The sequence below is a fragment of the Acanthochromis polyacanthus genome, chromosome 7, assembly GCF_021347895.1.
Source record: "Acanthochromis polyacanthus isolate Apoly-LR-REF ecotype Palm Island chromosome 7, KAUST_Apoly_ChrSc, whole genome shotgun sequence".
Lineage (NCBI taxonomy): Eukaryota > Metazoa > Chordata > Actinopteri > Pomacentridae > Acanthochromis > Acanthochromis polyacanthus.
The window spans coordinates 12920519-12937443 of record NC_067119.1 but is presented as its reverse complement, the minus strand read 5'-3'; the positions used below and the strand labels follow the sequence as shown (position 1 = coordinate 12937443).

General features: G+C 39.0%; 1 protein-coding gene across 1 annotated transcript; it reads left to right on the top strand.

The window, feature by feature from the left end:
• The first annotated feature begins 243 nt into the window (after positions 1-243).
• On the top strand, positions 244-10819 carry si:dkeyp-117b11.1 (SH2 domain-containing protein 6). Its single transcript, XM_051951281.1, has 19 exons — positions 244-446; positions 3534-3559; positions 3669-3703; positions 3789-3826; positions 4364-4457; positions 4555-4645; positions 4702-4754; positions 4862-4963; positions 6169-6197; positions 6817-6853; positions 7028-7106; positions 7322-7352; positions 7543-7579; positions 7683-7821; positions 7946-7983; positions 8187-8230; positions 9254-9322; positions 9674-9832; positions 9942-10819. Exons 1-19 carry the CDS (start codon positions 252-254, stop codon positions 10056-10058), a joined length of 1413 nt encoding a protein of 470 aa, XP_051807241.1. The 5' UTR covers positions 244-251; the 3' UTR covers positions 10059-10819.
• The last annotated feature ends 6106 nt before the right edge of the window (positions 10820-16925 follow it).

The window sequence follows — 16925 nt, the reverse complement described above, 5'->3', positions numbered from 1 at the left end:
ATCATCACTATCATAATGTTTTCATTTCAACATCCACCTGAATCTCACAAACTGGGGCTTATCTTCATTTTTGACGCATTACTGCAATATCCATGAATCATAGAAAAGACTTGTGTTTCATAAGAGAGAGGACTTCTTTTTGCTTTTGGCTCTTTAATATGTATGTCTAACAGTTCAGATGAACTGATAGTCTAATTCACTTGAAACAGGGAGTGCCGATGACTGTCCCATTTATAGCTGTGCAGCAGCTCATGTATCGGCAGACATTTCAGGAGCAGGTGAAACTATCTGAGGTAGGAAATGCAAATGAGGTGCAGGTACAGCAGCTTTATATTCTCACTGTATCGCACGCTTTCAATCTTCAGCACCATTTGCATTCAAGACCAGAAACAAAGACATTTCCTCATGACTTGAGCTGTGAGACTCGGCCCCAAATCATGACAATGGTAAAGTATATTTTTATTTTTCTCCTATTTTCATTCACGTTCTGGTAACTTTGGGTGGAGTAACAAGGAAGTGAGCAGGTGTTGTTGAAACCCTCCGGTGTACTTTTGCTTCGGTGTTGTTTTTCTTTGTGTTCTAAATGGGGGCAAAGCTACGAAGGCAGCTACACTGTTAAAGTTGTGATTGTGTGGGAGTGTGAAGGCAAACAGTAAAAATGTCTCTAACAACGAATGTTTACAGATAACCTGAAGGCAAATGTTTACCTTCAGGCATCAGCAGTGCCGATATAAAAGTCCTGTAGAAAGTCAGATACGAGAAGGATGGTTTTTTTTGCTTAACACCCCTGCAGTCAATATTTTTGTTTAGAATGTTAAATTTATTAGATCTAAAAAAGACATGTGAAATGTAAGTCACAAAAATAAATTACAGTAGACGTCGGTGCTATTTGTGATGTGCATTTCAAAGTTTTGAGAGACGTCAAGGGTTCAAATAAACCAAATAGTGTAGCGCTCACCTGTATGTTGGCATCAATGCAGTGTAGTTACTTTTCTGTGCAAAAGTGCTGCTGTCACTTTCACATAACAAATTCAGATACTTTATTGAGTAAACATAACAATAAAAGAGTTAGGAAAATGCTGTGTTAATTTAACTAAATACAAGAAAGACTCGGTGGTTCCTGTTTTTACTTTAACTTTTTGCAGTGAATTACAGAAAAATGTTGTTTTACAGTGAAAATCCACTTAAACACAACATGTTTTCTCGTATGATTTTCACTTTGTGCTCTATTTGGTAACACAAAACATCCCAAACTGCATGCATGCTATTGTGTTTAAGTGATATAGAGCTACAGAAGTGTTTCCCCATAGGATTTTAATATCAAAAAATCATATGTGAGCATTCTTGTTTATGTAATATGACAAAGTTTAACTTTCTCTTATCTACTGCAATCAATTCATGCAGATGAAGTGATTTGTGATGGGACGGTTTCCTTGTACACTCCCGTCCAAAAGTTTGGAGTCATTTAGAAATGTCCTTATATTTGAAAGAATAGCAGTTTGTTTTTCAATGAAGATAACATTAAATGAATCAGAATTACAGTTTATGCATTGTTAATGTGGTAAATGACTATTCTAGCTGGAAACGGCTGATTTTTAATGGAATATCTCCATAGGGGTACAGAGGAACATTTCCAGCAACCATCACTCCTGTGTTCTAATGCTACATTGTGTTAGCTGATGGTGTTGAAAGACTAATTGATGATTAGAAAACCCTTGTGCAATTATGTTAGCACATGAATAGAAGTGTGAGTTGTCATGGAAAACATGAAATTGCCAGGGTGACCGCAAACTTTTGAACATTAACGTACATTGAAAACAAACGTTAAAAAACAGAAGTATGTGTGATGCCACTAAAAAATAGGGTGGAAAAAAACAGCTGGTAGTGTGAACAGTGTGAACATATTCTCTGCACTATGAATAACACTGTGTTCAGTCAACTTGATATAAAAATATTAACATACAGTCAGTACCTTCATGGCACCTGTTGGTCTAGTCAGATTAATAAATGAATATAATAGTACTCTAACTATTTTTGAATTCATATTAAAGGTAAGTGTTGTGATAACACAGACACACTATTTCTATTGTTCGAGGTGTGAAACATTTGCGTGTCTTGTACTTCTTTGCATCAAATTTCCCTTCACAGTTCCGTGACTTTTTCCTTTTTCCTTTAGTTTGCTCTCTGGGCCGCTGACAACACTTTTGGCTTCACAGGTTCTAAAAATTTCCCCTCACAGAGAGGCGTTACATGCAAGGCAGCGCTTTACACAAAGCAGCGCATTGTCATTGCAACTCGACTCGAACCGAAAATGCAGATATTTTTGGAATTACTGTGTTATGAAGAGGTCATAAGTAGCAGAACAGTAACGTGGTTCTCTTTTATCGGCTTTCACCTGCTCCTCGTTTATCAACAGCTAAGCAGCTGTTTTCTGACAAGCTGTGTGTCGCTGTGTTACAGTTCTCTGTCTGTAATCATTTACTTCACATCAACACTTCCTCCATGGCTGCCTGGTATTGTGGGAAAAACCACCTACTTCCTGATTTAGCATGATGTGTACATTATTCGCCAGCTCCTCATGCTTAACCTCAACTAGCTTGCTGCAGATGAACCGTTCTGCGATTTAACTGATTGTTACCAACTGACTTCTGTTTCAAAACTGATTCTAAATTTTTTGGGGGTGCAATCACAAGAATAAATCAACATTATTCACAAAGATAACAGACAAAATAAGACACAGGGAAAATCCAGAAACAAATAATCAGCAGAAATACAAGTAAAAGCCAAACATTCTAATTTTGCTTCAGTTTAAGTGGAAAAATATCAGCATTTAAATATATTTAAAGAGTGAAAATATATGGAATGGCACATTAAAAATAAAAATGTTACATTACTGAAATAGAGTGATTGATGTGCTGATGTATACATTACTTCAGAGTTGTGTTGGTCTGCATGTGTTATCTGAATGTGCCAAATAAATGGCGACTAATTTATCGAACAAATGGAGTGGAAAAAAGTTTAATGTTGGTGTTTTTGCTTTGACTTTTCAATGTTGTAGTATACTTACATGCTTAAAAACATAAAATAATGATAACAGATTAAATTATTACAGATTTAATCATAAACATTATTATTTTTGTGGTCATTTACAGCTATATTTCAAGTGTTTTTTTTTTTAAAATACAGAAAAAAAAATCTTCAAAATTAAAAAGAAAAATTCTCTAAAATTAGATCATTTTTAAGACTACAATATACTGTGAACTTTCTCTCTTTTCTACTTCAGTAAAAAAAAATCTCTTTTGCACCCAATAAAGCTCTATTGTAACGGCTGTGTGACCTTCCTCAAACAGCAGCCACTGACTCAGGCTGATAGATGAAGTTAATAACTAAAAGTAAATAATTAGTAACCAGACATTCAGTTTAAAAGTAGAAACAGCCTAAATACCTGAACACACCTGTATACTTTTGGTCTCTCTGCTTCCACTTCCTTCTTGAATACTTCTCTCATCTCTGAGGTTTCTTGTGTTTTTCAGAGCTTCTTTGGAAAACTGAAGAATCTGTAAGTATCAAAACAAACCTTATATACTTTCCCTGTTCTTGTATGATATCTACAACTCATGTTACTGTATTATAATTTGTTTGAGCCTCGTTTCTCCTCTCTCTCTCAGACACAGTGGACCTCCAGCTCCCCCAAGAAGGACAGGTGAGATTTAACTTCACCTTAGATGTTTTTTGATGCCTCTTGTCTTTGTTTTTCATGTATTTATGTATATATTTTCCTGTTTCAGATAACAATCCAGGCTTTGGGTGGCCACAGGATGAATTTGTACGTACAAAGAAGACAAATTCCTAATTAGTTTTTACAGTTTTTCTCCACATATTATTAAACATGTGATTATGTGCATTTTAAAACATCTTTATCTAAGTTCAATGTAGTTTTTACCTCATATCCCAGAAGCTTGGCTGCTTTGTTTAGTACCATTATTGCTAGTTTTCCTTCCTCTTCACTCATTTTTGTTTGGTTGTTCACATTGGTTATGCAAAATTTAGCCAGACATCCTGGACAATTTAACACTCCTGTGGACAACTTGCAACAAAAGAACATTCAGTCTTTTGAGTGGTCTAATTTGACTAAAGTATCCAGTCTACCCATCCATTAGTTAAATACTACTTAATCTTTTTCACTATGGGCTGGAGATTACGCCTGCTAATGATATATGAGAGGTAGAGGACACCCTGGACGGATCACCGATCAATCAATAACAGGGCAACTCCTGCGGGATATTAATGTCTCAGAATTAATGTGGCAATAACTCTTAAACACATTAAAATGCAGCTTTCTATCAATACTTTCTCACGGCAGGACGATGAGGAAGGTGACATGTATGAAGTACCTCCCTGTGAGCGTCCAGCTGTGAAAGTCCCACAGAGACAAGTGGAAGAGAACATTTATCTGGGTAACACCACCGAGTCTTTCATCTACTACTAGATTGCTTTAGCACCGATACCACAGACAACATAATTTCCCTAAAATCCTGTCACTACATTTTGCAGAGCGGACGCCCAGTCCTGCTGTTCCACAGAGACAAGCTGCTCCTCCACCCAGACCAAGCAAAGCGTCGGTAACAACAGCTCAGTGTCCTGGAAAGTCTGTTTCTGTGTTTTGACTCTGTTTTTACTAACTAATCTCACCTCTGTCATCCAAAATCCTCTACAATGTGATGATTTCTACTATGATCCCAACACCAAGAAACGTGAGTCTGTATTTACTTGAAGATTTTATTCGTTTAAAGTAAAACCCATCACTTCTCATCTTGTTTTGTCCTTTAATGTGACACAACTACATCCTTCTCCCATCCAGCACCTGAGATAGACAGAAATGACAAGCCTGGGAGAAAGGAGATGATGCCTCCTCCTGTAATCCGTCCTGCTCCTGTTCCGATCCCTGCAGCCATAGAGGAAGGTGCAGTATTTATCATTTCTGTCAACACAAATAAGCCTTTCACTGCTGACTGAAAGGATTAGCGATGAGGTGATCTGACAACCACACATACTAGAATAAATATCTGGTTTATTAGTCATCAGTGTAGCCTTTTATTAAGCCCACTCAGATCCTCGTGGTACACATTCATTAAATGTGTACTGAATTTTCCTTCGGGGATGAATAAAGTGATTCTATTCTATTCTATTCTATGTTAAGTTTCATGTTTCCAGCAGCAACTAAAGTTTATTTTGAAAAAACTAATACAAACCACAACTGGCCAGCTAATTGAAATCTAGCTAAGCAGCAAAGACTGTAGCTGTGGCCGAAACAAAAGAAGAGAGTGGCACCTACTGTAGAACCACTGAGCTGCACCTGAAACTCAACTTCATGAGCAAACTGATTGCAAAGTCATCTGCAAGAACACCAAAGCAACCAGCACTTTGCTCTGCAGATGTTGCTAAAATTAATAGACTCTTCTTTGCTCCACTGCTGCGGTGTTTGGTGACGTCTTTGTATTACACATTTCTGAATATCCCACATCTCTTACTATGATCTAATCAACAAAATCAGCCGATATTACAAAACTGTGAGGACGGAACAAAATGAATGTTTGAACAGCTCTTTCAAATTTGAACAACTTAAGTGTATTGCTTAAAGCAAAATGTATTTTTCAGCTGTCGTACTAGTAATTTCCACATGCAGTTTGGTCTTGTCCTGCTCTGTCTTGATATATGGTGCTTTTCAAACAATGTTCTCTGGTTTCACTTGTAATAATTATAATGCTGTTTTATTTTTTAAACTAAAATTTTAAGTGTGTTACAAGTAAAAGTCCTTTTTTCAAACATATTACTAAATAAAAGGAATACAACATTGATGTAAGTAGGAAAGGCCCATACCATATCTTTGAATGGATTGTAATTGTTGACGCATTTATGTGTACATCACATCTGCATTTCATAAACGCGGGGCGAATTATAATTACTGTTCATACTGCTGGGTATACTGTGAGTTTAATGTAGTGGAAAAACTATAACATTTATAGTTTTTATCTTGTTCAGTATAAGTACATAGTTGTAAACTTGATTCAACTAAGTAATATTTTTGTTTACTCAATGAACACGGGACTCATTCTTTGTTTACATGTATGCACTGTTAATCCCTACTCTTTTCTTATTCCATTTCAGATGTTTATCTGGATCCAAATGAGGAACAGGTAACTTTAACTTGCAAAATGAGTTCTTTTTGTTGTGTTGACAGATCAAAGGAACTGATTCATGGGTGGAAAAGTTTCTGTCAACAGAGAGTTTCATATTTAGAGGCTACTTGTAGTTGGGTGAATTGTGTATGGATTACTGAAAGGTCCAATGGGTCAGCTCGTCTGTTTGTCTTTTAGTGTTCAGCATTTGCATATTATTCCAGCAGAATGACATTGTGACAGAAAACAAAGAGACAGCAGTTCTTTTAATCTGAGGGTCTTACTGCCATGTAGGAAGTATAAAGAGGCATTTGAAACACGTCTGTGCTCAGAAGCCCTTCGTTTCATAGTCGAGTTCTACTGCTGCATTTATGACAGCACATAAATGTACCGGCCTAAAACACCATTTGACATTATTTCAGAGCGTTATATGACAGATAACACTTTGAACTGTGAGAGAACACTCAGACTGAGTGGCAACAGAACTAATCCATCCTTAAAAACATATGTGTCTTGGATAAATCATTGCTACAAAAAGCACACTGCACATCTGCATAATGGAATGACAAAAGGCCATATTAAAACAGCTAAAGCTCCCATATGCACCGATATGACATTTGTCACTTTGCTGTTGCAGGAAGACAGCGATGACCTTTATTTAGAACCATCAGCAGGTAGGTCGCACTTCACGTTACAAGCTCTGAGGTGTTGATTACAAGTTTGAATAACAGTGTTTAATGAAGAAGTGATGGTCCAGGAGCATCAGCTACATGAAGGCAACAAGATTTTATTTCTAGATGATGGAAAATGAGATAAAGGAGATTATTTCCTCTCTCTCTGCTCCTCAGCTTGCCCTCCTGCCCCACGTGGACCAATGAGGATGCCTCTGTCTCCAAAGATACCACTTGTACCTGCTTCCATACCCATGTAAGTGCACCTCACCCTAAGTCAAAGCAGCTTTATCTGGCTACTTGATAGAATGTGGTGATATAAACTTATCTGATATATCTGCATAGCTTCACACTGTCCAGTCAGACAAAGTTGCACAGCAAAATGGAAATGTGGCCCTTACAATAGTGGCATTATTCTGTAAATTCCTGGTGTTAAACGTGTAATAAAAATTAGCATCTCATTGTCTGCAGGATGAAGCCTCCAGTTCCCCGAGCGAAGTCTGTGAGTGTGTCTATTCATCTCAGTGCTTAGACTTATCATTTTCTCATGTTAAGCTGCACACAAGTTTAATGTAACACTGTCAAGGTAGAGGCTTGAAGTTTTCATTTGTATCCTCGCATTTCCATTTCCTACGTCGGAAATTAAACTCACCACTATGGCACAGCAATAAAATTTATTTCCTCCCTTTCAGAATTCAGTCCTGCCTTCCCTGAATGAGATAAAAACAGGTAATAAACACCTCTTCTTTACTAATGAAAAATCACTACAAACCTCATCCAAAAGACATGCATTTGTTTGTGATGGTGAAGAATACATTTATTGTCTCTATAGTTCCCCCGGTTGAAGAAAGACGAGCCACTTTTCCTACCAAACTCCCTCCACCGACTCCCAGTGTGAAGCCGCCTCTGCCGGCGATCCTGAAGGAAGCTAAACCCAGGCAAGCAGTTAGCAATACAATGAGGATGGCGAGGTTTGTCAGACAGATGAAACATAAGAGTTGCAGCAATCTATGCTTTATTTCCAGCCCATTGTCCCCATCTGAAAGTGCATGCATACATCAGAGTTAAACTTTAGCCTTCTTTTCTTTACTCCAGCCCTCAAAAGCCTCCTATGACAGAGCCAAAGCCTGTGGGTAAGCTCTCCGTCATTCCTTTTTATAAAAGCATCTTTAAATCCTGAGGGATGGCTATGTTAATTTGGGGTCTGCTCAGATTCTTACTTTTGAACATTGCTCAAATCATACTTTACTGTTTTTGTAAGCATCTAGCTGTAGCCATTTACAGATTTTGCATCAGTTTGTACTTGAGACAGAACATGCTTTCTGTTTGTTTTCAGCCTCCTTTGGTGGTATGAGACCAACCAAACAATATGGGAATGAGGTACGGTATCAATCTGCACAGAACATCTAGTAATTAAGTAATTAAGCTACCAATGAATTAGTAATAAGTATTGTAAAAATTGTAAAAACGTCGTAAAAATAGCCAATCACACTGGTGTCACCCCTTAGAATTGCAAGTGTTGTCATAATAACCTAAGTATACGGCAATATTTCTTACATTTTGCATCAGATAAGATGATTTAATACTGCATTAGTTGTTACTTTCAACTCTATAAGCAGGCTTTGCAAGAATGCAGTCTGTTTATATTTCGTTTTTTTCTTTGAAAATGATAAACTGATGCAACATACAGGGCTTCTGATGACACTTCAGCCATTAATGTTGTGTTTACTGTTGCATAAAGGTTACAAATGCTTAGCATTCTAAGAGCAGCTGTCAAATATTACAGCTATATAACTATTATTGAATACAATTCTTTCATATTTCTCTTTGGGATGTTGGTCATAACTGTAACATATCTTTGTGGAGAAGAGGCTACAAATGTGTGCAATTCCCAGTGTACAACTAAGGATCCTGCATTCAGACGTTCACTTCAGTGATCAGCAAAAAGTGCTTAAAATATCAAAAACAAATGCTGAATGATTATAGAGAATATTATTTGCTTGTTAGTTCTAATGCATCAATGTGGAGGCGGCAGTTTATATGCCATTAGAGAGTTTAATCCCCATCCAAAGAGTCAGACGATAAATCTAAAGGGTTGTGGGATGATTAACAGAAGGGAAAAGATTTAGATTTTTTTTAAAATTGTGAATAATTGGAACTCAAACTGATAAATAAAACCATCTGCATTGTGAGAGAAAACATCTCTTTGGTGGAGCCACTAACAGCTCATTAACACTACATTTATCTTAATCAGAATTTTGTTAAAAATGGTAACATCTATACCAGTGGTGGAGTAAAAAGCACAATTTTGTGAATTACAAGTATGAAGTAACAAAGCATAGCACAAATGTAGTTCCCCCTCTATTTAACGCTTTAATGGATATATTTTTTTGCATATTCCAGGACAAAGAATGGTTTGCTGGAGATTGCAGCAGAAAACCAGCTGAGGAACTCTTAATGAGAATCAACAAGGTAAACTAGAAGTCTCACTTAGTGCTGAAATGAACAATTCCAACCACAATTGCTATTTATTTTCCAGCAAGCACAAAGGCTTAAGGCAAGTCTGTTGCACAAACAATGAAGACATCTGCCGAGTGTTTATGTGCATGTTTCTGCTGACAAACCTGAAACTCTAATGAAAGCTAATGAGACACCTTCAGGGCTCCTTAGCTGCATAGTATCAAAGTCCCTCTTTTTTCCCTCATTTCAATAATCTCCCATTTTGCTTCTCTGATTCATCTACTAAAGATTCCCAAGCTTCTCATCTCCATCCATTCTTATTCATCAGATCTTTCTATTCTTTTCTCTTTCTCGGTATTAAAGGACGGTGCCTTCCTCATTCGACACAGCTCGGCCCAGAGCACCCGTCAGCCGTTTACCCTCGCCGTTCTCTACCAGCAGAAGGTGTACAACATCCCCATCCGCTACCTGGAGGACACGCACAGCTACGCCCTTGGAAAGGAGGGCAAGAAGAATGAAGAGGTGAGGGCAAATAAGACAAGAGACAAGGACTCTGTAAGGATAGCAGCTTGATGAGAAGCAGATTTTTAAATTTAAGATCTTTCTCTCTTTATCTTCCTCCCTGCCTTAGATTTTCACCAGCCTGGATGAGATGATTTCTTACCACAAGAATAACCAACTGCTTCTGATTGACAGCAAGAGCCAGGCCAAGCACACGGTTAATCTAACTCACCCTGTACGCCCTTAAAACTACACTTCCACTGGCCTCTCTTAAGCCGTGTTCACATGAGTCATGCGGATAAAGTTTCCCTCTTGGAAACACAGTACACTGACAGTGTATCACTCATAAAAAGTGTATTTACAACTCTACGAAATCCGTCATACAGCCGAGACACTGTTTTGTTATAAGCGAGAACAGACAATGCAAACTTTTAATGTACCGAAATATTGTCAGAGATGTTGAAAAGCGTTCATGACTCATGGCAACGGTGTAAAACTCATCAAGTTCTGCAGTTTGACAAAGCAATTTTTCTTCTCTGCAACCTGTCATCATCATTTTAACAAACAATGCACAAGGTTAACTGAGCTCTAGTGAATAGGGAACTGTGTCACTTTTGTACTTTAACAGTCATGAAGTCTGCATGTTTCTGCCAATGGATGAAAAAAATCATGGTGTCGCTGTCAAACTGCTCTGTGCATCAACTTTAAAAGGTACAAACATGAAATTTCTGCTGTTAAAAGATGTCACAGTGCCTCGCATGTACAAAAAAATCTTTATCATCACCTTTTTCCTTTTTGCTCATGTACATTTATAGTAGCAACCCTGTCTAACAAAAATTCGAGCCACTCAGATAAACATCTGTACCAATCACTTATTTTACTATAAGTGCAAGTGTGTATCTTTCTCGTAGTCCAGTTTCACTATTTGGATGTTGAATATGCTGTCTTTCCTGTGTGATACTGTAGATATTGTGAAATATAAAGCTAAATACATCTGCTTTCATTGTTCATCTGCTTTCATTGTTTGTTTTTTTGCTGTCTTTCCCTATATTTACTGTTGCTCACCACAAACCATCACTTAACCTGGATCTCTAACTCACCACACATCTTTAGGGCTTCCGCGGTTCACTTAGAGGATTAAGTAAATTACAAAAGACTGATGCTTGATGAAGGCCTTTGAGTAAACCCAAGTGTGTGTGTGTGTGTGTGTGTGTGTGTGTGTGTGTGTTCTTGTACTTGCTACATGGTGAGTACCATTTTCTGCATTTAACTATCAAAGTGAGGACATTTTTACAAAGTGAGGACATTTTGGCCGGTCCTCACTTTGAAACAGCCATGTTTGAGGGTGAAGACTTGTTTTTAGAGAACAGGTATGAATTGAGGTTTGGTTAGGGTTAGGGTAAGGATTAAGTTTAGGCAATCAGTTGTGATGGTTAAGGTTAGGGTAAGGCTCTAGGAAATGCATTACGCCTATGGATGTCCTCACTAAGATAGAAGTACAAACATGTGTGTGTGTGTGTGTGTGTGTGTGTGTGTGTGTGTGTGTGTGTGTGTGTGTGTGCGTGCGTGCGATGCGTGCAGCCTCCCAGCTGCTGTTGCTGACCAGACACACTGCTTCCTGTCTCAGGGAGAAACCATCTTCAATGCGACTGAACCATAAATCTTGAGCCTGGAAAACCACATGGAAGAATAATAAGTGTGTGATTTACTTCTGAGAGTGTAAAAACATCAACATTATCCCGTCACATCAGAGCTAAATTTAACATTTTGATCATTTTGACTGCTCATGCATGTGTGTGTGTGTATGTATATATATATATATATATATATCAAGAAAAAACAGTCGCTGAAATTAAATGAATTGCAGGGACTGAATCCAACCTTCAAAGTGCCAAGTTGTAGCTGGAATGTGCCAAGAAGTCGTGAAATTGCAAACCAAGCAAGCATCATACGTTTTCAGCTCAGCATGCCAAGCACAGTCATGTTCTCATGTCCTTTACTTTTGCAGAAGTGACTTATATTTTCATGGCAATAGCACAGTCTCACGTTGTCTAATCTTATGACACGGTAGATTTAAGCTCTGGCTGAAAATGCAGAGGCTTGTGTGACTGCAGATGCAGTATTTGCATAAACTGGTGGCGTAAATGAGCACTAAATAACTTCCTGGAGCCAGTGTAATTTGGCAGGTGGGTGCGGGGCATCTTGTAGCTCTGTTGCAGGATGACAAACTGAACCTGAGCCCACAGTGCAGTACATCATCCTATTCTTGCTATCTTTTGCAGTTATTGCATGCAATTTTGGCACAGTCTCCTCAAATCATGGATACTTCAACTGAACCAACAGAAGATTTAGAAGAATTTTATTGAGAAATATTAATAAGGAAAACAAATATTATTGAGACATTCTGCCTTGGCTCCATCCCCATCTTTAAACTTTCTGTATTTCATTCTGCTCATGAATGCAAATATTTACTTACCGTCCTTTTCTTCAGTGCAGGAATTTAAAACTGCATTGTGCAAAACAAATAATTTGGCAGAGGAGCTTTTGATTACAAATTATCTGTCTTGTCCACATTCTGTGTATAATACTCACTTCCGTGCATGCAAGCATTTTTCAAATAAACCACAAACTGGAAGCTTTTGGTCTTAATGCACCCTAAAAACACATTTCCAGCCTCAGAATAAATAACACAGCAGAGTCTTTCCTTTAAAATTAGAAGTTACTTAATGATTGCTAGCATAAACACACGTTTTAAGAGTTTGGCAATCCTGAACTCAAAATAGGGATAAATTAAATCATCAAGCCAATTTTAATAATTGACTACGACTTGAGTTTTGTTTTCAATCAATTAACGCAACACAATTCATTCAATTTAGGTTAAAGAAAACATTAGGTTCGCTCGCTTAACTACTATACCAACACAACAGGTGTCTTTTAAACATTTATTTCAGAGTGTTGTTGGCAGACACCCTGGAAACTACAAAAAAACAAATAAACAAAGAAAGAAAGAAAACAGAATGAGGTTTCAAATAAACACTGTTCGGTTGTTTTCAAAGTTTTTCAAGAAATCGCATGTGATTAGACAGAGTCAAACAATAAGGCTCTCAAGCTAGTTTCAGTTGATAGACGGGTCCAAAGATGCTAACTCACAAAGACAAATGCATCAAACTGTCCTTATGAAGACATTTCGACAAATATTATACACAAATACATAACAAATAATAGTTAAAAATCACTAATTACCGTGTGTGTGTCTTGAAAGGTTTAGAAAATGGTTATCGATGGACCATAAATTTTCCTCTGTAGCCGTGAGGTGTCTGACCCATAGTGCAACAGGTGAACCCCATAACTAGCCTTTGGTCATGTGACTTGTTAAAGTTTTGATCAAATAAAATGTTGTCACAAAAAGCATTATTTGATTTGATTTGATTTGATTTGACCAAACATTAATTTTAGGATGGTATATTTCAGTCAAATTATCAAATTTAGATCCTGGTTCAAATCCCGGGGTGGGCCTGGGATCTTTCTGCATGGAGTTTGCATGTTCTCCCTGTGCATGTGTGGGATTTCTCCGGGTACTCCGGCTTCCTCCCACAGTCCAAAAATATGCTGAGGTTAATTGATTACTCTAAATTGGCCGTAGGTGTGAATGTGAGTGTGATTGTTTGTCTATATATGTAGCCCTGCGACAGACTGGCGACTTGTCCAGGGTGTCCCCTGCCTTCGCCCGAGTCAGCTGGGATAGGCTTCAGCACCCCCCGCGACCCTAGTGAGGATAAAGTGGTGTATAGAGAATGGATGGATGAAATTATCAAATTTAATGACTTTACAACTTAAAACAATGATGAAATTATGACAGAAGATATAACAACAAACTTGTCATAGAAATCTCAATAAGAACTGTAAGAGTTCATCTAAATCAACAGATTTTCATTTCAATCTCGGAGCCATGCATTTGATTATCTGATGATAAGAGATCCCCTGACATTTAAATAGTCAAGATATTGAATTTTACACTGTTTTCTCTTGTTTTCTGTATGCAAAAATATGTCCACAGATCCAATCATATACAGCTAAATTACATATTAAAGGACATACATAAGCATAAAGTGTCATAGTGAGGTATTGAGCCACAGCATGCAACTTTGATGAAACCTAGCATTGATTCTCCAAGTCTCTAGGAACTACGTCAGCCTATTCGTTGCGTTGATTGGTTATATATCTACTCAATTGTTGCAGAGTGATTTGAAAGACAACCTTTTAGCCCACCTCCCTCCCTGTCGAGAGTTCCTACACCCTTGTGTCTTCAGACCTGGGTCTAACGCGGCTAGGCTACCATCACCCTGCTGTTCAGATTGCTTCCAGTTGCTGCCTACTTGAAATTCAAAACTGATACTTGCATTCAAAATTACAATAAAATGGCCCCTGCCTACTTGAACCGTATCAGTTGTTTTGACTATTTTGATTTGTTTTTGTGGCTTTTTTCCCTCACATGTCCAAAAGAAAAACATTTATTCAGTTCTACACTCCCTCCTGCTCACTAAGCTCACTCAACAAGACACCTGCTAGAACCACCAGAGCCGGTGGATAGCTAGACGACTTCTGTGGTTCCCTGGTGGTGGAACAAGTTGCCATCTGCAGCATCCTCTCTTTACGAAAAACCTAAAAACCCAGCTCTTCACTGAACACTTTTGCACTTGACAAACTGCAAGAAGAGGAAAAAAATATTACTTCCTGCGTCGCCTGTAGGTACCACTGTCCTATTATCACACTTGAACTTGTTTTATGGCACTTATCCAGGGTGTTTTGTTCTGACGAGATCCTTGCTTGTGTTGGATCTACTCTCAGATGTATGTCACTTTGGATAAAAGCTAAATGAAACTGCAGAATCTCCAGATCTCTGATCACTCAATGTCACAAGTCGCTTAGGACTTCTCTAGCACATGCTGAAGTGTAAACATTTGTCATGATTCGACAGATTAGCTATAGAGACCAAAAGTGTTTTTAGTGTCAGGTTTTAAACATGTTTATTTTCTGCTGTAAAGTTGGACATTTTAACATGGAGGTTGTCTGTGCTTTTAGTCTGCTATGGACCTAATGCCTCTCCACATACTTTGTGGGTTGTTATCAGCAAAAAGCTTCTCAGTGTGCTGTTTGTACCTGCATTTTGCCAATTCAATGTCCTTTTTCAGTTCTTTCTGGGCCCCGCTGTAGGCTAGTTTGTCACCTGACCTGTAGGTGGTGTCATGGGTTTGAGTAGAGGCTTCACTGTGTTATCCAGCCATGGTTTTTGGTTTGGGAAAACCTTGACAATCCCACACTGTGAAGGCTGTGACATTTCATGCAACGCTGTTGCCGTAGCAACCAAATATCGCCATGGAAAACAAAGTCCTTTTTGACAGGTTAGGAATACTCCAACGCTGACTAAAATTACCACACACATCACCAACGACCCAAGGAAGGACAGTGCATGCATCTCGGCATTGCATGTGCTATAGCGCCCCCTACAGCATTTTAAACACGCAGCCCCCGAAGTGTGTTTAACCTATGTCCACAAAATTTGGGAGGCCTATCCAGCACATTAGGATGCACAGAAAAGCCTCTGGAGCCATGCCCTAAACCCAACAGGAAGTTGGATTAATTGTGAGATTTTTGATGATTTTTCTCATTTTTGAGAGCGAACTCCTCCTAGGGGGTAACTCCAGGAGACCTGAAATTTTGTCAGTCCACACAGCAGGACTTGGTGATGAAAAATTACCAAAATGTTAGGCGTAAGCCAAATGGCGTGGCCATGACGACCATCAGAGTTTTGATGCTTCGCCATGAAACATCAGCTGCTGTATAACTATCCTCTGCATGCTCCAATCTGCCTCAAACTTCCATCCATCCATCCATCCATCCTCTATACACCTCTTTATCCTCATTAGGGTCGCGGGGGGTGCCGGAGCCCATCCCAGCTGACTCGGGCGAAGGCAGGGGACACCCTGGACAGGTCGCCAGTCTGTCGCAGGGCTACATATACAGACAAACAATCACACTCAGATTCACACCTACGGGCAATTTAGAGTACTAAATTAACCTCAGCATATTTTTGGACTGTGGGAGGAAGCCGGAGTACCCGGAGAAAACCCACGCATGCTCAGGGAGAACATGCAAACTCCATGCAGAAAGATCCCAGGCCCACCCCGGGATTTGAACCAGGGATCTTCTTGCTGCAAGGCAAAAGTGCTAACCACTACTCCACTGAGCAGCCCCTGCCTCAAACTTTCCATGTTTAATCAGAGTCCAATCCTGATCACATCCATAGGCCAAAATACAGTCTCAGTCGCAGCGCCACCTGTTGGATGGACAATAAATGCTGGGTAACTAGCCTGTACATGTTCAAATCAGCCTGAAACTTTACATGTGTGATCAGAGGCCAGCCCTCATCACATCCACAGGTCGACATACACTCTCGGTCACAGCGCCACCTGGTGGAAGTGCGTGGATTCGCCGACCAGCAAGGATGCGAGGACCCATCCAACACTGCTTGCAGCTTTAATTTCAATTGATGTTTTCTGCATTTTTGCATTGCTGCTTTACCACAAGTGATCATCTTATTTTATCTCAAATTGCCCCTCCACAGCATCACATCCATTAACTATGGGGTTCAAGTTTTTCCTTTAATTTGTCACTTTGTACATTTCAACTGTGCACAACTTTTTGTTGCAGATCGGGCTGTGATGATGGAGCACTAATGAGCTCCCGCAGAAGTCCAACAGCTTTTTTTTTTTTTTTGTAGCTTCTTGGGAAACGCTGCTCAGATCAATGCGTCACCCAGAACAACGCACCTTCCGGAAACAATTGCGTAGAAGAATTGCGTAGAAGAAATATCGCAAAAGGTGGGGCGCATGTCACGAGCCCCGATTTTCGAAGTTGGTGGAAAAGGAAAGGGGGAAGGGGCTGCGGCGGAGGGCTACAACAAAACTGCACATCCAACCAAATGCACTGACAGCTCTGTGGAATTAAAAAAAAATCCACACTAGTTATCTTGTACAAAATCAGCACGGATTTCTTTTTCTATTTTGGCTCGGCTCAGTGTTCATACAAGACTCCAGGAAGTGCTCGTTTGGTT